Genomic DNA, 20908 nt, shown 5'->3' on the forward strand with positions numbered 1-20908 from the left:
TTCAACCTTGGGTCCCCAGATGTTGATGGACTACAACTCCCATCATCTGTGCCCATTGACCATGCTGTCTGGGGGTGATGGGAGTTGTAGTCCAACAACATCTGGGGTCCCAAGGTTGAAGAACAGTGCTCTGTGGGACCAGAGCCAAAGATTCCCATTAAAGTCAGTAGGGATAATGTCAGGCTAAATGCATGACCTGCTCACCCACTGCATTCTTGTATGTGCCTACACACTGAAAGGGCAGTCTGCTCTGGTCTGCAAAACATGGCAGAGTTTTCTAACTCTTTAAGGGATCTCTGCCTGTGTATCCCCTTTCCTTACTTTTTTGTTACCATTGGTTTTGTAAGAAGATATTTCAAAGTGAAGAAAGGATATGTCATCTGTTCATCATCTTGAAAAGACTTGTTATAGAACCATTTATCTGATGGGGAGGAGAAGTTGGGAAAGCCTATGAAAGTGGTGTTTCTATCTCCTCCTGACAACCTTTGTGGTATGACAGCTCTGAGATCAGAGGGTGTCAGTTGTCTTCAAGAGTAGGACGGAGATTTGAAACAAAGGAATCATCGTTTGGAATGGAAATGCCAGGGGTCTGGGGCAAAGAATGGTATGCTGGGGCCCTAAACAGTCTTGTGGAGGTGTGTAGATGGGGAGTGGGGAGGCTGAACATCCTCTTTACTTAACATTCAACCTTATCTGAGCTGTGTTTGAAAAAGGCAGCGTCCCCAAGTTTGCCCCAAGGAAAGAGTTGGAAGGCAAACCAAATTCTAAACGGCTGGAAAAAGTGAATAGAAATATATTATTATCTCTCTCTCTCTCATGTGTGTCTCAGTTCTTCTAGAATTTAAGGCTACCCCATGGAACTGACTAGAAGGAGATTTACAAAAAGAAGTCATAATGCAATGTACCACTTGCAAAATTCATTAAATCAAGAGCTGAGAGTAGGGATGGGGGAGATATTCTATTCAGTTCATATTGACAGACGAACCTAACTAATTTGCATTTCCTGAAACTACATAAATTGAAACACAGCTATCCTTTGAAATGCACACTTCTCCTAATTTTGCAGGGCAGTTCTCTGGCCAAGTAATGTGTACAAAGATGCATATACTAGTGTAAAGCTTACATTAAAATGCATAAATTTGTGAGAGTCACATACAAAAATGCATTATATTAGGGGAGATGGCTTTGCAAACATGTGTTATCTATTAGGCAAAATTACATACAAAAATGTGTATATTAGGAGAAATTCACACTAAAATGCTGATGAATTTTCATGATGTCTTTTTTTTAAAGTGTGCATCCCTATTTGAGAAGAACCTCAACGTTTAGTCCAATCCCATCAATAAACTCCCACAGAAGGTGATGGCTACTAGCACAGGTGCTTCTACCAAAGGATTAGATACAGCCCTTGGGGTGGACCTATCTGTTGTGATTATCCCTGAAAGCTTAACTTGGGTGGGCTTTTGGTCTGCAAGCAAGGCATTTCTGAAGTGCCATTCATGCCCTTTCAACAAGAAGTATGATAGAAATATGAAGCACCATTTTCATATTGTGTATTGTTGCTGTTAGCCACCTTGAGTACCACCTGGCAGAAAAGGATACACATTTAACTAATTATTATAATAGAGCAAGAAGAGTAACTAGAGTTGAAATACTTCTTAGCATGCCTATATCCTTGAGACAAGGTGGGGGGAAGGGGCAAAAAGAGGAAACAGAAATTGAGACATAGCTGAAACCTTTTAAGTTTATTATTCCATACATTTGATGCAACGTTAATGGTGCTAGAGGGTTGTGGTGCTGGGAACAAGGAAGGATGTGCTACTTCCATAAATAAGGGAGTAGAGCAGTTAATGGATTACATGCATACAAGGAATACAGGCATACTACAAGTTCTTTTCAAACACCATGGAGAAGGGATAATCATCCACAGTGAAAAAATGGGAGTCAAGCATATATAAAGCTCATAACTTTGGGTGGGTTAGCCTCAGTCATCTCAATCCAAAGTGGTTAGGAACAACAGCAAGTACCGCATTGTACATTATGGCCAGTTGTAGGCCCATCCTCATGCACAGGCATAGTATCTGGCATCTCTACGGTGTGTGATTCGTACCATCATGCTCTCAATCACGGCAGCCTTCCAAGTGGGATTCTCAATGACACTGTGAGCAATGTCTTTTTTTGGAAGCTGTGGAATGGGCATTCCCCAGGCCCATGGAAAAAAAGGCAGGGAGGCAAAGGGAAGTTGCCTCAGTTTGAAAACCCAAAATGAACATGGGTTTATTTGAATTTTGCATGGGTCAGCTTCTTTTTAAAATGCCCATTCCGCATCAGTTGTACCAGCAAGATCCTCCTTTGTATGGCAAAGATAGAACTTAGATGCTAATTATTATTAGCATATATGGCAGGGATGAACCTATCATTAGGCAGGATGAGGCAGCCTCTCTTGCACAGCAAATTTTGCAGAATGGCAGCAATGATCAATGTATAATGTTTTTATCATCTTTACGTATACCATTTGGATGCTTCGCCTCAGGCACCAAAATGTCTCGAAAGGTCTCTCGTGGAAGAATGAGGATACATCCATTAGTATTGTGGTCATATGGAAGTTCTTTCTCCACATTTGTTCTCTGCAAATAGGAAAACTACACTGGCTATTGCAGTTACTACTACGCTCTTTTGCTTTCTCTCACCCACTCTGCACACACACACACTCATAGACACAGTCACTCTCATAAGTATGCCAGAAGGAAAAGTATTGACTTTGGTAGGGTATCTTCTGGAGTGTTAGAAAGGTAGCTGGGGGAGTTTAGAAAGGAGCCACAAAGTGATGGAAACAAACTAGGAATACAAAATGTTCATAACAACAAAGTAGGATTCAGTCCCCTTTGCTTTTTATGGTCCAAGGGACCAACATGTAGGCACACATGCTTACATGCTGTGATGCAAAGGCGGTCAGAGCATATCATGCAGTTCCTGAGTCCATTGTGTAGGTAAGTCTTAAAGAGAGCCAGGCAGCGGAGAAGTGATGGCATGGATAAGGGAAAGTGGGCGCATCAGGTGCCAAATATCAACAGGAAAAGCAAGCATAGGTGGGTCTTCCAATGGGGAGCAACATTTCATGCACGTGCGACTCTGAAGCAGGAACGTCCTAGAGCACTGTCCACATCAGACAGCGGCACCATCTGACTCCTCCTCCTGAAGCGTTACACTGCCAGGGTGCCCCTCTAGCCATGCTTCACCTACAGCGAGTGGCAGAGTTATGTCCATTGTGTTTCTTTCTAAACCATTAGGCTGATGGTCCGGACAACTCCAGGGAGGGGAAGAGAAGGAAAGGGATTATCTCTCAATTTTATTTTATTTTTTAAACCCTTGATCTGCCGGGCAAAACCCCTCACTGTGAGTAGTTGCTCCATGCCTAGAATTGTCCTCACCTAGAAGGCCTATATGATCCTGGAAGCCAATCAGGGACTGGGAGTGTGGGGGTGGGTAGGTGGGAACCTTCCTCCAGCCGGGTGAGCCATCGGTAACTGCGGTCAAGATAGACACGCCCGGATATTCTGTGGGTTCTGGCGACTGGATTACACCAAATGACCTCGGGACTTGGAGGCTTGTCTTCTGGGGCTGATTCTCCGGAGCCTTTCCGCTGCTGCTTTGCTCACTGCTCCCCGTTCCCTAGGGTCTTGAGAGGGTTGTATACACAGGCTGCTCCCAGTGTGTGGGGCTATGAGACTGTGGCACTGAGGGTGCCGGGTCAGAGATGGTAGTGTATAGGGGGCGTTGGGAAGGCCCCATATAGGAGAAGGCCGAATAGAGGCCAGAAGCCTGACTGGAGTGGCTGTAGTAGGGTCCTGAGGGCTGGTGGTCAGGGTAGTCAAACTGGGGCCTGGATATTGAGGGAAAAGCTGAGCCATAGTGGGGCAGGCTGAGGGAGGTGTATGCTATCTGGGAAGTGGAGGGCTGGTCAGTGTAATGGGCCCCTGGAGTAGAGCCCTCTGTTTTCACTTGTGCCTTGGAGTCTACCACCGCTGATGTGGCAGCAGACAAGGAGACTCCATGCTGTTTGGAGATCCAGGCAGAGTGTCCACTGGCTGCAGCCAGGGCACTCCCAAGGCCATAACTTGCAGCTGCAGCATAGCCCCCAACATGGCCTGGGTGAGCAGCATGTCCATTTGGTGGCAGGTATTGGTCAAATTCATTTACGTCGAAGGGCTCCATGTTGGACATCACTTCGTGGCTGATCTCCCCGATATCCACATTGCCAAAGTCGATGTGAGGCTTTCCTCCTTCCCCAAGGGAACGCCCTTCCCGTTTGGAGTCAGCCTTACCCGACTGCAGTTCTGTCTTTGGAGTGGTCGGTGGTGTGGGAGGCCCATGACTCTGACCTGTGGGGTGAAAACCACATGGGAGGAAATCAAGAGAATATATAAATAATTATGATTATTTTAATTCATTTCTCACCTTTCACCCTAAGATCCCAGCGAGTTGGTTACAACAGTTTAACATACAACATTAAAAACAATTTAAAACCACTTAGAACCACAAAAATAGGGTGGGTCCTAAACGTATACCATCTCACCACATATAAAGAAGAGGAAGAACTTCACAGCAACTGAATATCTTGGCTGACTTTTCTACCCTCCCTGCACAGACCTGCTAGAGCAGAGTTCCCCAACATGGATCCCTCCAGATGTTGTTGGATGACAACTCTCATCATCCCAGACCACTGGCCGTGCTCCTGGTGCTTATGGGAGCTGCAGTCCATACCATCTGGAAGGTACCAGGTTGAGAAAGGCTATGCTAGAGTCATCTGCATGGAGCCTCCAGTGAAGAGGCAACAATAAAAAGTGAGCAGCTAGTAAAAAGCAAGATGGTAGCTGGGTGAAATAACTTTGGCAATGATGAACCATGATGAGTTTTTGTTTTTATGTTACCAAGCTCAGTTGTGCCTTATCTAAATGCTGAGTTATGCTAGGCCAAAACAAGCATACAACAACAAGAAAACCTGTGGTTTTCATGATGGTACACAAAACATTTAGAACAGGAGTGGCCAACATGGTGCCCTCCAAATGATTTTGAACAAAAATGCTCATCATCCCTAACCGTTGGCCCTGCTGGCTGTGGCTGATGGGAACTCAAGTCCAACAACATCTGGAGGACACAAGGTTGCCTACCCCTGATTTACACAACGGCTGATTTGTAGACAGTTGTAGCAAATATTTCCAAGAACTGAGGGTCTGTCTGCATTTATGGGACAAACCTGAGGAGTTTTCAGGGTGCCCATCAGACAGGGGAGATCCTTCCCCAGGGTGCCTGTGGTCCAAATGGGCATTCTTGTAGTGGGCCTGTATAGCAGCAGCTCCACCAGCTTCCCCCTCGGCCTGGCTGTCATTTTCACCCTGGGTGGCCTTGCCATTTTTCCGCCGGCGCGGCTGGTACTTGTAATCAGGGTGGTCCTTCTTGTGCTGCATTCGCAGCCGTTCTGCCTCCTCAATGAAGGGACGCTTGTCACTTTCATTCAGCAACCTTAAAGAGACCAGAGAAAGAGCACGTGGAGGAAGCTTGAGACGGGTTCATTGAAAGTGGAACCTCAAAGCGTCAAGGCCACAGCAGCAACTGATAGGCAAACCCACCTGAAGCCATCTCATATCATCACATCATTGGAGAGAGTATGGGGAAAGATGCAAAGTTCTGAAAGTGGATTGTTCCATCGTGCCCCGATCAACCTTGTCCCCTTTCAGAAGTTTTATTTTGGCACGGTGAGGTTCTTCAAGACATTTTATGAACTACCTCGTATGTGATCAGCTACCTCTTTATGATAGAATCCTATTCTTGGCTAATCAGCTGTCTGATCCATTCCTCATGAGTAGATTGCAGTTCCAGCAAAGTTGTGTACTGTAAGCATCGTTTTATGCACAATTCACCAGCATGGACAAAATAATTGTGTGAAAAGGCCCCCACTCTGAGATCTATGAATTTATGGTATCTGTTTCACGATGATGACGATGATTTTGTTATTATTATTGATGTTATAGTTATTTTATTTGATTGATTACCTGCCCCTTAACCATAAGATTCCAGGGCATGCCATAGCAAATTTAAAATATAATATTAAAAATAATTTCAAATAAATTACTCTGCTGAAGTTCCAGGGACTTGCTGCAATGTGTTCTGTGGAGGTTGACAAAGTAATACATGCCATATGACATGGAGATGCGTTCACGTTCTCAATTTTATTCTGTGTGGTTTTTGGAACTGTGCAATTCGGAATGTCCCTTTTAATTATTCCAAATATTGTTGCTTTTTTTTTTAGGGTCTCTGTGTTCTGAGCTCACTTTCCTCTCTGCTTAACAGACACTGCTTTATAAGAAGCTGTTTTGGGGAAATAATTAAACACACAGCACACAGTCTTGTTGAACTCTGAATGAAAGGCACTATAGAACTGTAAGATCCCTTCTGTTGCGTTATGAATTTTCTCCAGTTAGGACTGAATCTCACTGCTCATCACATTAGATATGGGCTGGACAAAATCCCACACCTTTCTTTGCTTTTGCCCTCAAGTTCTGTCCTTTTTTCATCTTGTGTCAGGGATGGACAAATGGTCATGCTGGACCATTTTTATCTGGACCCTGGCAACTCTGCCAGATTTTAATCAAGGTGTCGTTAACATGCATGCTGCCTGTTTCACTCATAATGGAATAGAAAGGTTGTATTCAAAAGTTTTAAGACAGAGAGAGAGAAATCACACATTACTACACTTCAAAAATTTCACCCTGTTTCTCTGAGGAACTCAGGACAATGGCTTCTTGGCCTTGGGTAAGATCAAGTATAGGAGCTCAGGACAATGTACACACTCTCTCCCTCTCCCCCATTTTATCCTCTGTTAGTTAAGACTGGCAAGAGAGCAACTGGGCCAACAGCAAGCTTTCTGTCTGAGTAGGGATTTGACCCTGAAACTCCTCAATTTAAGTCCATCTCTATAGCCACCACACCACAGTGACTCTTATCTCATTACATCAGGTTAAGACAAGGATGAGGGACCTGTGGCCCTCGTAGTTGGACTGCAATTCCCATCATCCCTGACATTGACAACGATAGTTGGGGCTGGTAGGAGTTGGAGCAACAATGTTTGGAGGACCCATCCCAGCCCTGAGGTTTCTATCTAGCTCTCTAAAGGTCACACTTGGCTAGCCATGAGTACACAAAAGTCATAACATGAGATTCCCTTACTGCTAGGTGATACTAATATAAAATACCGTGGCCACTCATAAAGCGGGCCAAGACTTGCACAGCAAAAATATTCGCCTGACCCTGGGGAGAGAATAGGTTGTCCTGGTCTCCAACACAAACAAGATGGCTCTCCTCTATCTGTTTAGAGACACTGTATGTTTAGTGTCTTCGAGTGGGGGAGGAAAAGCAGCAGAAGAGGTTCCCAGAGTGAGGACTGTGGTAGGTTTGCTATATTGTCTGTTTCCAGATTCCAAGCTGTCCACCCAGCGCCCAGAAAGCAGATTTTTTTTATTTGAATTCTAACAATATCAATCCCAGATCTTTATTATCTCAGTGAAAAGAAATTCTCTTCTACCCTTTTGTCTTTTGTTTAACAAGGGGAAAGTTTCTGATCTGAAAGACGAAGAAAAAACTAGGAGCCCTTTTATTCTTTCCTTATACCTTTTATAGCAGTGAAATTTGCTTTCATAGGTTAGACCAGGGTGGCCATTTAATGCATTGCCAAGAAAGAGGGTGCAGATGCTAATTTATATGTATAGATACAAATTTGGAAATAATGGGTGGCGTTCAATGCTAGTCCACTCAGAGTAGACTCACTGAAGTGAATAGACATGACTGACTTAGGTTTATTAATTTCATTGAGTTTACCCTGAGTAGGACTTAGTTGAATACAACCCATGATACATCTCATCAAAATGTGACTAGGTGATGATGACCTGTATGCCTGCTCAGTCTACTCTTGAGGTGCTAAGTGCTGATAGGCAACTTCATGGTCCCTGCTTTTCTGGCTTTTTAGGGGTTAACACTACCCTGGTTTTGAACTAGATGACCTTTCCAGTAGGTTAGATGCTGAGGCCCAAATGCCCAATTCACACATATAAAGAGCAGCCAATTGCTGATCCTGCCTCAAAGTTCACAGTGGCTCCACATACCTCCCACCCACACAAACACCCCCCCAATAAAAGACCTGGAAGAAGTTCCAGATGGCTCCCCACTAGGGGTGGAAGGATCCATCAATTTTGGTTCTCTCAGTTTCTTGTTTCTCTAATCTTAAATTTAGTTCTCCACATTTCTACAGCAATTTGCAATTAAAAAAAAAAACACCAGATCCTCAGGAAAATTTGTCACTGTTTTAGTGCAAATTTCTCCTAATAGTCATATTTTTGTATGCGGTTTTGACCCTGTGTTCAGTGTAACGAATGAACAACCCTTATAATGACTAATATGCGCTCCCATTCCTCACTAGATTTTTGTCCTTCCTTCCCCTTTCATGAACACTATCTTGCACACTGTTCTCTCATCACATCAGTCAATTCCTGTCCAAATTCTCGTTAGAAATCTGAGTTACGTTTCAAATTATAGAGAGAGAGAAAAAGGACTTCATGATAAAACATAACTCAGAGTACATAGACATATCTAAAAACAAGAACTAATACTGTTTTTTTCCCTTGCGCAGTGCATATACAACTTCCCCTCCATCTTTGTCTTACAATCTACAGATGTATTTGCCTCCATTTTGAATACTGAGATAATTGTTGGTTTTGTTCCTATGCCCATACATTTGGTGGGCTGTCTACTTCTTTCTTTTTTAGTTGTTTAGGTGCCACCTGATGTTTATGTGTTTAAATGTTCATATGGCAATGTTGTTTTATTAAGTTGCAAAGTTGCTCTGAGAAAAGAGGGGAGAAACCATGATGTCAAAGCCACCAGCCAATCAATGGTGTGCACAGCCAGCCTCTGTATCCAACCTGCAAAACCACTTTTCTCCAAGTTTGTCCCTGGAAAGGAATGGGCACATCTGACAAAAATGTGATGAGCCGTGTTTCCAGGTGCAGCAACCCTTGTTGTTAGGTACATCTCTGCAGAGGTATGGGAAGCCTGGGGCCTTCCAGATGTTATTGGACTCTAATTCCCATCAGCCCCAGCCAACATGGCTAACACCCAGAGGATGATGGGAGCTGGAGTCCATTAACATCTGGTGGGCCACACGTTTCTCACCCCTGCCCTAGAATATGCTTATTTAGCACATCCAATCTGCCCACACATAATTAACTTTGTAGCTTCCAGAATTCCAGTTTGGGTGTTGTCATCTGTTCTGAATACTGCATTACTCCATGGCCATTCTATCTTGGCCATGGTCACAATCTTGACCATGGTCATAATGGACACTGATTGACTATAATTCCCCACCACTTTAATGCAGTTCTAGGTTCAGTAGGAAACTGAAAAGCTCCAAGGGGTGAAAGCTTCTTGTGTGACATTTCCAGTCAAGCAGACTCAGCCATATTCTCACAAGCAAATTTGTTATTCTATGCAAGATCTCAAGCTGCAAATTTGGGTTAAGTTATGGGAAAAGAATAAACTGAAGGAGTTTCTGAGTACCCAAGCAGATGCTGAATTTACTTTTTTTACAGAATCTAAGGCTAGAAAGTAAACAGTTCAGGACAAAGATTAAAAAGTGGGGAGGAGGTTAATGCCTGGAATAATGAACCTAAAGCAGCCCATAGCAAAAGTAATGGCAGACACAAATGACGTAGCCAGAGTTACAACCATTAAAAAAATAAAATATTTTAAAAACAGTTAAGGCATTTAGGCAGAGTAAGGCGGGGGCCGCCTCAGGCAGAAGATGCTGAAAGGTGGAAAATGGCAGCAAAGTGATAGAGGGCTGAGCTGGATGTGCCACGTGGCCTGCCCTGGACCCCCTAAATTAGCCTCCTGTCCAGAGGAGCAGTGGAAGGCATTGCCCTGTTCACCAGTGTTGAAGTAAAAGAGTATGCAGTGTGCCATCTTGTCCTTCACTTCAGGCAGCAACAGGCCTTGGGCCAACCATGGACTTGGGACAGCCTTCTCTTAGGCTGTAACTACATAGCATGTCCTGCAGGGGTGCCTCTTGTGGTGCTGGCCTAACTTCATACCAGGCAGAGCGGGTCCCTCCCACATAGCTGAACTGCATCCTAACCATCGCCTTAGTCCAGGAGACTAAAACCAGAGAGTCACCATGAGTTCAACACCCACTTTCCCACTCCTCCTGCCCCTGTTTTTCACACACACATGTCCCCAAGAATCCTAATTCTCCCCTCCTGAAACTGTTCCAATTACAGTTATTTAACAGGGCCACATTCACACCATACATTTATTTATTCTACTATAATTAATAATAATAATAATAATAAAATTTTATTTGTTAAGTCGCCTATCTGTCCGACTTAACGGACACTCTAGGCGACTTACAGCAATACATTAAAATACACTGTACATCAAAAACAAAATCATCATTTATTCTAAAACATCAAATTATACATCATAAAACTAATCCCTCCCAAGAATCCCATAGGCCTGCCTGAATAGCCAGGTCTTTAAGGCTTGGCGAAAACCGGTCAGGGAGGAGGCATGTCGGAGATCAAAAGGGAGAGAATTCCAGAGGGTGGGGGCCACAACCGAGAATGCCCTCTCTCTGGTCCGCACCAGCCTAGCTGTTTTAACTGGTGGGACCGAGAGGAGGTCCTGTGTGGCTGATCTTGTCAGGCAGCATAATTGGTGATGCTGGAGGCGTTCCTTCAGATAAACTGGGCCGAAACCGTATAGGGTTTTAAAGGTCAGCACCAACACCTTGAATTGGGCCCGGTAGACAACTGGTAACCAGTGTAGATCTACTAACATCGGGGTAATATGATCCCAGCGGCGGCTATGCTTAATCAAGCGTGCCGCCGCATTTTGTACCAGCTGTAATTTCCGGACCGTTTTCAAGGGTAACTCCACATAGAGCGCATTACAGTAGTCTAAGCGAGAGGAAACCAGGGCATGTATCACTCGTGGGAGCAGGTGCACAGGAAGGTAGGGTCGCAGCCTCTGTATCAGATGTAATTGATACCAAGCTGCCCGGCTCACTGCTGAAACCTGAGCCTCCATGGACAGCTGGGAGTCAAGAATGACCCCGAGGCTGCGGACCTGGTCCTTCAGGGGCAATCTTACCCCATTAAGCACCAAGTCTATATCTCCCAACCTTCTCTTGTCACCCACGAGCAACACCTCGGTCTTATCAGGGTTTAGCTTCAGCCTGTTCTCGCCCATCCATCCACTTACGGACTCCAGGCATTTGGACATGGTATCCACAGCCAACTCTGGTGAGGACTTAAATGAGAGATAGAGCTGAGTGTCATCTGCATATTGGTGACACTGCAGCCCAAAACTCCTGATGATGGCTCCCAGCGGTTTCACATAGATGTTAAATAGCATGGGGGAAAGGATAGAACCCTGTGGCACTCCACAATTAAGAGGCCAAGGGTCTGAAACCTCATCCCCCAATGCCACCCGTTGGTACCTGCCTGAGAGATAGGAATGGAACCACCGTAAAACGGTGCCCCTATTCCCAACCCCTCCAGGCGATTTAACAAGATACCGTGGTCAACGCTATCGAAAGCCGATGAGAGATCTAGGAGGACGAGGAAGGTGTATTCTCCCCTATCCAACGCCCTCCTTATATCATCCACCAAAGCGACCAAGGCTGTTTCAGTTCCATGTCCAGTCCTGAAGCCCGATTGGAATGGATCTAAATAATCTGCATCCTCCAAGTGTGTCTGCAACTGTTTGGCCACCACTCGCTCTATCACCTTGCCCAAGAATGGTAAATTAGAGACAGGGCGGAAGTTATTCAGCTCTTGGGGATCCAAGGAGGACTTTTTCAAGATGGGCTTTATCACTGCCTCCTTGAAGGCTGATGGCATTGCACCCTCTTTCAAGGACGCATTTACCACTGCCCTGATCCCCTCGCCCAGTCTCTCTTTGCAGCTCATAATGAGCCACGAAGGGCAAGGATCAAGTAGACAGGTGGTTGGCTTCACAGTGCAGAGCACCTTGTCCACTTCCTCAGCGAGGAGAGGCTGAAACCGATCCCATTGGACTGGAATGCAACTGGCTGACTCTGGCCCACTACCTGTATCCACGGCGTCTGGAATCATGCTCTTCAGGCGCTCGATTTTATCGGCAAAGTGTTTAGCAAATGTGTCACAGGAGGCTTTGGAGTGCTCCATGGGTTCCTGAGCAACTGGACCGACCTAGGCCGCTATTGCTGCTCTAACCAGTGTTTGATCGTCTTCAGTGCGAGATTTCCGCCACCGGCGCTCTAGTCGTCTCACCTCCTGTCTCAGACCCCGCAACCGTGGTGTATACCAGGGTGCGATCTGAGTTCTATTCAGAGGGAGAGGACGTTTCGGAGCCACCCAATCTACCACCCTAGCGATCTCCCTATTCCACTCCAACACCAGGGTTTCGACCGGGCGGCCTTCAGCTAGCTCCAGATTTCCCAGCGCATTCAGGAATCCCTTAGATTCCATCAGGCGTCTGGGGCGGACCATCTTGATAGGTCCTTGTCCCCTGCGGAGGGTGTGCGGCATTGAGAAGTCTACCTTCACCAGGTAGTGATCTGACCATGACACGGGGCTAGAAGAAATGACCCCCATTTTCAGAGTACTCCCCTCCCCTCCCGAGACAAACACAAGGTCAATGGCATGACCGGCTACATGGGTGGGCCCTGTATTACTAAGGTGCAGTTCCCAAGAAGTCATGGTTTCAAGGAAATCCCGAGGGGCTCCCGTGAGAGCGGCCTCAGCGTGCACTGAAGTCCCCCAAAACCATTAGGTTGGGGGAGAGCAACCGCACCTCCGAGACCACCTCGAGCACCTCGGTCAGGGAGTCTGCTGTGCAGCGGAGTGGGCGGTACACAAGTAGAATCTCTAAACTGCCCTTTGGGCCCAACCTCCAGTACATGCAATCAACAAACTTGGTCTCGTGGAGGGGGGGTCTGGCAAAGACCAAAGACTCCCGATAGATAACTGCCACACCCCCTCCCCGCCTACCAATTCTCGGCTGCTGTGCATACCGGAAACCAGCTGGACACATGGCCTCAAGTATAGGAGCCGAGGCCTCATCCAGCCAAGTCTCCGTGATACACACCAGGTCTGCGTTCTCATCCAGGATCATATCCCTGGATGAGAGATGTCTTCTGCACCACAGACCTGGCATTACATAGCAGCAGCCGGAGATTGGATGGAGTTTTGCATCCCCCAGTTATCTTCTGGTTATGGGCAGGGGCAGGGGCATAAACAGGGGCTTTAAACAGTCATGGCTTCCCTCAGAGAATCCTGGAGTGTAGTTTGTGTAGGATGCTGAGAGCTGTCAGGAAACTCTTGCTCCCCTCACAGAGCTGCAATTCCCAGAATAGTTTAACAGTCAGTTCCTCTTCCCAGAGAACTTTGGGAATTGTAGCTGAATGAGGGAAACAGGGGTCTCCAGACAAGCACCCTTCACAAACCACACTTCTCAGAATTCTTTGAGGGAAGCCATGACTGTTTAAAGCGGAATAATAGTGGAAAAATATATGGTGTGAATGTGGCCTAGGAGTTTCCATGCTGTGGGAGACCTGGGGATCAAGCCTAGTCTGAAACTTATTCTGGGTGCTTTGCCTTTTGCTGGAACTGGAGGAAAACAAAGACTTATTCTAGAGGTGGACCTGGAAAATACTAAGTACAAGCCAGTAAGGAACTGGGTTTTTGCCAGCCCTTGCTGGAGATGCTGAGGATTGCACCTGGGACTTTCCCCCTGCAAAGCAGATGCTCTACCACCGAGCTGCAGCCCTTCTCTCTGCACTCACAGAGATGGATTTTTCGGTGATGGCATCCATGTGTGCCTAACTGTACTGCTTCTTGTGATTCTATGATGCCATTTTCCTTTATTGATGAAAAGTATCTTATGTGCAGTGTTATGGAAACATAGTTGACAGGAGGAAGCATGGCCCAGAAGGAGGGACCTCGGTTCTCTGATCAGCCCGCTCTCGATCTGAACAGCTCTCGGTATCAGCCTTGTCTGACGACTCTGACAGTATTGTGCAGCCAAGTCTATCTGTTCCCCCACCCACCTTGCCCCATTGCACCCACTGACCCGACCCCATCCTTGTCTTCTCCTCTCATGTTGCCTTTGTTCTTCCTGAGGATCAGAACTTCAAATCAGCTTTAGCAAAGTGAAACTGGTATGAGCAGGCAGAGAGGCAGGAGATTTGGGGGATTTGGATTTCACTTGTTTCCTGCCTGGGCGTCCCCTCTATTTCATGACCTTTCACTCAAAGGAATTTTTGCATGGACACAGGAAAAGAAAAAGAAAAAAATAGATTGGCATGTAAAGCCATTGGTCTTAATGCAGCTTTAAGCAGAACTTCCCTCTCTGCCTTCCCAAATACAGAATAGTTGACACAGTCAGAGTGGCATCTACACTCTGGTTTTAAAGTCACTGAGAGGATCCATTGCTATGCTTGATTATTTTCTTGCCTTAGCATCTAGGTAGCCAATGTGGTCCCCTCCCGATGCTGTGGACTACAATTCCCATCATCCCTGACCATTGCTCATGCTGGCCAGGGTTGATGGGAGGTGTGGCCCACAACATCTGGAGGGTGCCCTGTTGGTGAAGTCTGCCATAGCATATATAATCTAGTGCAGCCTTTCCCAACTAGTGAGCCACCAGATGTTGTTGGACCACAATTCCCATCTTTCCTGACCATTGGCAATGCTGGCTGAGGCTGATGGGAGTTGTGGTCCAACAACATCTGATGGCCCACTAGTTGGGAAAGGCTGGTCTAGTGGATGTTAGTGTCTGACTGAAAATGATACAGTTGAGCTGTGACACACAGTCAACTCATTTTATTCATTGGGGTCGGCTACAGCTGAGTCAGTGCTGTAAGAAGGATTCAGGCATTGGTCTCAGAGAGCAATGAGGAGAATTTAGGCAGGGAATGGGGTGGGGGAAGGGATGTGTGTGTGTGCATGTTACAAGCATGGCAGCACTATTCCAAGAGAAAGTTCTCTAATGTTGTTTGTGCTGAGACGAGAAAGATTCTGCTATTATCCACATGCGGAGATCCTGTCAATCCATATGTTGCTTTTGATAACTCTTTGTCTCTAATGTCCCAAACTTGGAATCAAAAATCCAAATCTATGAAGACCAACTAAATCATTTCCCCTGCACCAAACACCCCAAAGATCTTTTACATCATGTTTTGCCACACATAGAACACAGGAGACAGAGAGAGAGAGAGAGAGAGAGAGAGAGAGAGAGATGTGCATGAAATTGCTATATTAGGACTTATAAAGATGATTCCAGCCACTTAGTGGCTTGAACAGGGACAGTGGTTCCCTGCCTTGTTATAGGTGTTAGTTATTACCAGTTACTGCTGTTGTGAAGGGTCTCTGTGCTTATTTTGAATATATTTAAGCTCTACATGAATTTGTGACCATTCAATGAAAGCTTAAATGTATGCAAAATAAGCGCAGCGCAGCAGCATTTAATTACCATTTGATGCTGCTGTTTACAGTTTTTACTCTGTACATCAGGGGTGAGAAACCATGAGCCCCTAGGCCTGATGAGGCTCATCAGCCCCCCCCCCAATCAACCCTCCATGCAGGAAGCTCCCTGTATGGCTAGCTTGCTACTTTTTCTCATTGAGTGCTGAGAAAGGGATCCCCTTTCCCAGCATCCAGAGAGAAAGCCTAACCCATGTGTGTTCATGTACATATTCACATGCTCACATATATGTATATGTTTATGCACACACGCATGCACACACAGGCATGCCAACTGAGGATAAAACGTCATGCATCTGATGAAGGGGGACTCCAATACACAAAGGCTTATGCCACAATAATTTTGATAGTCTTTAAGGCCTTAAAGGGAAAGATATCTCTCCTCCTACCCTCCGGCTTTGGATAGACTGACATAATGTGGTTTTGTTACTACTAGCATGCTGCCAAAGTATTCTGTGCCTGTTATGGGGGTTGTTTTGTTCTGTTTTATTGCTATAATGTATTTATGTTTTAAATGCGTTGTAAGTCACTCGGTGACCTTCGGGTAACATGTGACTAACAAGACTAATAAATGAAAATAATCCCATAAGGGGAAGATATTTCCTCAAAAGTACTCACACCTTTAATATTATTCCAGTCTTTGGTCTTCAATGCAAATCAGATTCTGGGACTGAGGTTTGGGAAGCCCAAATACAAACTAAGCACTTAGGCACTGCCTAACATTCAAAGTAATATGTGGATTCCCATTACATTGATTTGAGTGGAGAGCCCATCTGTATTCTGCACCCACCTACCCTCAAAAATACAGCTGAAGAAAATGCTTCGGATATGGAAAACACTTGTCTCTTTGGTCTTGTCACCATTTGTCCTTGTATCTTACTCGTCAGCATATTTGAAGGTTAATCTGTTGCCTAATGCCACCCTAACAGGACGTTGCTCTTTTCTGCATTGATTCAAATATCAGGAGAGGCTGAAGGCAAATTGTAGATGAAGAAGTTACAAATCTAGGATATTCATGCTGCCAGACATCCAACCACACATTCCTATGGAGCACTGAGGAATTTAGGAGGCATTAGTTTTATTCACAGCCCTGTAGGTTTTTTTCTTACTTTTTTGAAAAAAAATGAAATGCATCCATCCCCACAAGTTGTTAGTTTTCCAGTGAAATCCTATGTGTGTTTATTTGAAAGTAGGGATGGAAAGATCTGTCAATATTGGTTCTCTCTGTTTCTCATTTTTCCAACCTTAAATTAAGTTCTCTGTGTTTCTGCAGCAATTTGCAATTTTTAAAAAAAATCCTCATGAAAATTCTCCAGCATTTTAGTGACATTTCTACTGCTGAACTCATATTTGTATCCAGTTTTGACTAATGGACACATATTTTTCAAGCAGTTTCTCCTAATGCATTTTTGTGTTATTTTCACTAATATATTCATTTTTATGCACACATTCCCCTAATATATGCATTTCTGTAAACATTTGTTGGCCAGAGAACGGCATCACAAAATTTGGATAAGTGTAAATTTTGAAGGATGGCTGTGTTTCAATTCTTGTATTGTTTCGGAAAGAGCAAATTGGATAAATTCGGCTTTAAATGGAACATAATTGGATTTCTTTCCCATGCCTACTTGGACGTAATGCCCGCTGTGTTCAGTGGGGTACAAAGTGTGTTTAGGGTTGCAGTTTTAGTGAAGGAATAACAGGGGGAAAGAACTGTTAAACCCAATGCTTGAAATGAAAGAGTTTGGTTTAACAAAGTTCACTGAATTGGTTCAAAAACCTCTGAACTACACCTGAAAGTAGTTCCTATAATTACCCAGTGAACTGAATGTGAATTAAGTTCATTTTGGGGCAGAACTTTGAACAATTTCTAGTTCATCTTCAAGTTCATTTCTGTTGTATGTGTTTTTTTACTCTTTTTTCGGGCCTTTAGCTTAAATATCATAATTGCTAGGAAAAAGAAATGAAACAATTCACATTCCATGGTGTGTATGTGTTTTCATATTTTCTTAGTCTTCTTAAGTATATTTTATACTTCAGCACAGCAGCTTGAAACATTCTGAATGCTGAAAAACATGCGCCAAGGATCATTTGGAGGAACTTGAACTAAACTGAACTAGTTTGATTTGCAAAAAGATGAACAAGAACTGGAATTAGTTTCTTTTGGGACATCTTGAACTTGAACTAGAAGTAATTGTTTTTCAAAAGGAACTTTCCAAGGTTGGGTTAAAACTTTTCTGTTCTGGACATTTCCCCACTAATAATTCCACTTCATCACCTCCATTGCTTTTCTCCCAATCGGAGAAAATATATGGCTACACACAAAAACTGTAGTGTTAGGAAGCTGTCTCTTAATGAGTCAGACCATTGGTCCATCTAGCTCAGTATTGTCTACACTGATTAGCAGTGGCCGTCTGTCTAGGGTTTTAGGCAGGGGGTCTTTTCCCAGACCTACCTGGAGATGCCAGGGATTGAACCCAGGGCATTCTGCATGCAAAGCAGATGATCTACCATTGAATTATATTACCCTTCCCAATGTTCTTGCACAGTGGTTTTAAAACTGTGTTCCAGGGAACCCTGAGATTTCCTCAGAAGCCTATCAGTAAATGGTGGACAAACATTCCTGAAAGAGTTTGCTCATCCATTACTGATCTTCCTTTGCGATGTGAAGCCACAGGAGAGTATTTGATGCACTGTAACCAGAGCGGGAAGGCTTGAGTCTTGTGTGGAATCTTTTGTTTTTTTAAAATACAACCCCCCTGAAGTCCATCAACCAGGGTCAGGTGCATAATAGTGGTTCAGAGGGGAGCTAAGCCACACATAGAATTAAGGACTAGGATGTAGTGGTGGCTGGTTCCCATTGGGACTGGTGGGGCAGAAGGCAGGAAACCCAACAGTAGGCAGGATCAGAGCCAATTAGAGAAGGAGCCAACTAATGCTCATTTTGTCCTCATCTTCCTTCCTGCTGAGTTTTACTAGAGCAACATCAAGCCCTGGACTGGTTATAAGTAAGAAGGCATGTAGGTGCAGGCTGGCTGAGGGCAGATTGATGTTGGGTGGGGCAATGCCCCACTAGCCTCAGTAGACCATCCTACACTGCTAGGATGTCTCTGAGTACATGCTCAGCTCACAATCTGAGCTCACAATCCTTTCCACACAAAAATCCACTCCTGGTTTTCTCCCAAATTTTCTTCATTGCAGCAGCTTATTTACGAGGGAGGCAACATTTTTGCCATGGAAAGTCAGAACTGCTTATCAATCTATGCCAAATCACTCTGAGGTCTTCCATTCTGAGGTCTGCCAAATCATTCTGAGGTCTACGTTCTGCCCATCCCTATGTAATAATCAAGGCTGGCTCTGTCTTTTGGCAGAGTGAGATGACTGTTTCAGGCAGCTGAATTTTGGGCATCTAGAGAAGGCAGCAAATTTTTGGTTGTTTAATTTGTAACAATTTTACTCTTATTGCTACAGAGTGGGACCTTGTGGAATATTCTGCCTCAGGTGCCAAAATAACTTCACTGCCTTTGAGTATTATGTATTGAGTGGGGTGGGGCAGCGCTGTTTTCTGCTCTCCCTCCATCAGCAAACATAACTGGTCACTGTTTGGTGTAAAATGAATGTGTGCCCTACAATACCCAGAATCCTCTGCAGAATGCAGGAGTTTCTTGGCACTTCTGAAGTGCAAATGTTCCCTGAAGGTCAATGTAGTGTGTAAAATTCATTCGTTCCAAAGCAACATCAGGCACCAAAGTATGTTTCTATTTGATTCAATTTATCTTTAAAGGTCTAAATACCTGTTACAGGGGAGCGTGAGTGAGGACTCATGGCCTGCTTGTAAGCTGCTGATAGGCATCTGGTTGGCTACTGTGAGACCAAGATACTGGACTAGACAGGGCTTCGATCTGATCCAACAGGGCCCCTCTTACGTTCTTATAATTCTGCTCCCCTTTAAAATATATGCACAATCTCTTTATGGATCACAGTCTGTGTGCATTATGTTCAGGCTGTGCTTTTGTTCTGAGGATATCACAAGTTTCTGGTCAGCCAAAATGCAACACTTTATAGTCCTTGTAAACGTGGCATGGATTGTTATTGCATGAGCGTTAGAGGCACCTGTTGGGCCCAGCCATCTGTGATGTAATTCCTGCCAGAAAACAACCCCTCCTACTCTCCCTCACATTCTATTGGCTGCCAGATCCTTTTGGGGCGTGTGAGGAAATTATGGTTCATTTTAGGTTTTGGGTTGTCTGAAGGCTGTGTACTCCCCCAACTCATGAAGAGAAGCACATGCATTGTGGCATAGAGAGAGCGAGAATGAGAGAGAGAGCAATGAACACTAACAAGATTATACTTCACTTGTTATGTTTACATCTATTATGCACAGATGGGATACTGAGATATTGTGCATCACTTGTACAAATACTGCAAAATAAAATGTGGCTGGGGCACACTTTCAGTTATTGTATGGAAAGGCTCCATCTGAGGGCATGTTATCTACAGGCTTAAATGGTTTAATAGTAAATGGTTAAATTTGTTGTTGTTATGTGCCTTTAAGTTCAGGTCTGTGGCTTCCTTTAATCAGTCCATCTCTTGTTTGGCCTTCCTCTTTTTCTACTCCCTTCTGTTTTCCCCAGCATTATTGTCTTTTCTAATGAATCATGTCTTCTCATGATGTGTCCAAAGTATAACCTCAGTTTCATCATTTTAGCTTCTGGTGACAGATCTGGTTTAATTTGTTCCAACACCCCATTATTTGTCTTTTTCACAGTCCATGGTATGTGCAAAGCTCTCCTCCAGCATCACATTTCAAATGAGTTGATTTTTCTCTTATCCACTTGTTTCACTGTCCAACTTTCACATCCATACATAGAGATCGGGAATACCATGGTCTGAATGATCCTGACTTTGGTGTTCAGTGATACATCTTTGCATTTGAGGACCTTTTCTAGTTCTCTCATAGCTGCCCTACCCAGTCCTAGCCGCCTTCTGATTTCTTGACTATTGTCTCCATTTTGGCTAATGACTGTGCTGAGGTATTGATAATCCTTGACAAGTTCAACATCCTCATTTTCAACTTTAAAGTTACATAAATCTTCTGTTAAAAATGGTTTAATAGCAACTTCTTTTTCCTGCGAACCATAGTCCTGTGAGGGGCATAGGAATCTCTAGGGAGAGGGGAGAACCTTGATTCATTTCATATTTTAAGGTGCTCTACTGAACTTGCACTTTCTGAAACAATACATGAACTGAAACACAACCATCCGTCCAAATTTGCACATCTCTGAATTTTGTAATGCAGTTTCCCAGCTAAGTAATGTGCACAAAATGCATAC

General features: G+C 44.5%; 1 protein-coding gene across 1 annotated transcript in view; it reads right to left on the reverse strand.

Annotated features, from left to right (window-relative positions):
* Positions 1–1755: 1755 nt before the first annotated feature.
* SOX10 (SRY-box transcription factor 10) overlaps positions 1756–20908 on the reverse strand; it is a 34130-nt gene continuing 14977 nt past the window's right edge. The window contains exons 3-4 of the mRNA XM_061582805.1: positions 5258–5523; positions 1756–4382 (exon numbers count right to left, since the gene is read on the reverse strand). Coding sequence (XP_061438789.1) covers positions 3673–4382; positions 5258–5523 — 976 coding nt within the window. The 3' untranslated portion in view covers positions 1756–3672. The remainder of the gene's footprint in view (positions 4383–5257; positions 5524–20908) is intronic.

This window comes from Rhineura floridana, chromosome 8 (assembly GCF_030035675.1).
Source record: "Rhineura floridana isolate rRhiFlo1 chromosome 8, rRhiFlo1.hap2, whole genome shotgun sequence".
NCBI lineage: Eukaryota > Metazoa > Chordata > Lepidosauria > Squamata > Rhineuridae > Rhineura > Rhineura floridana.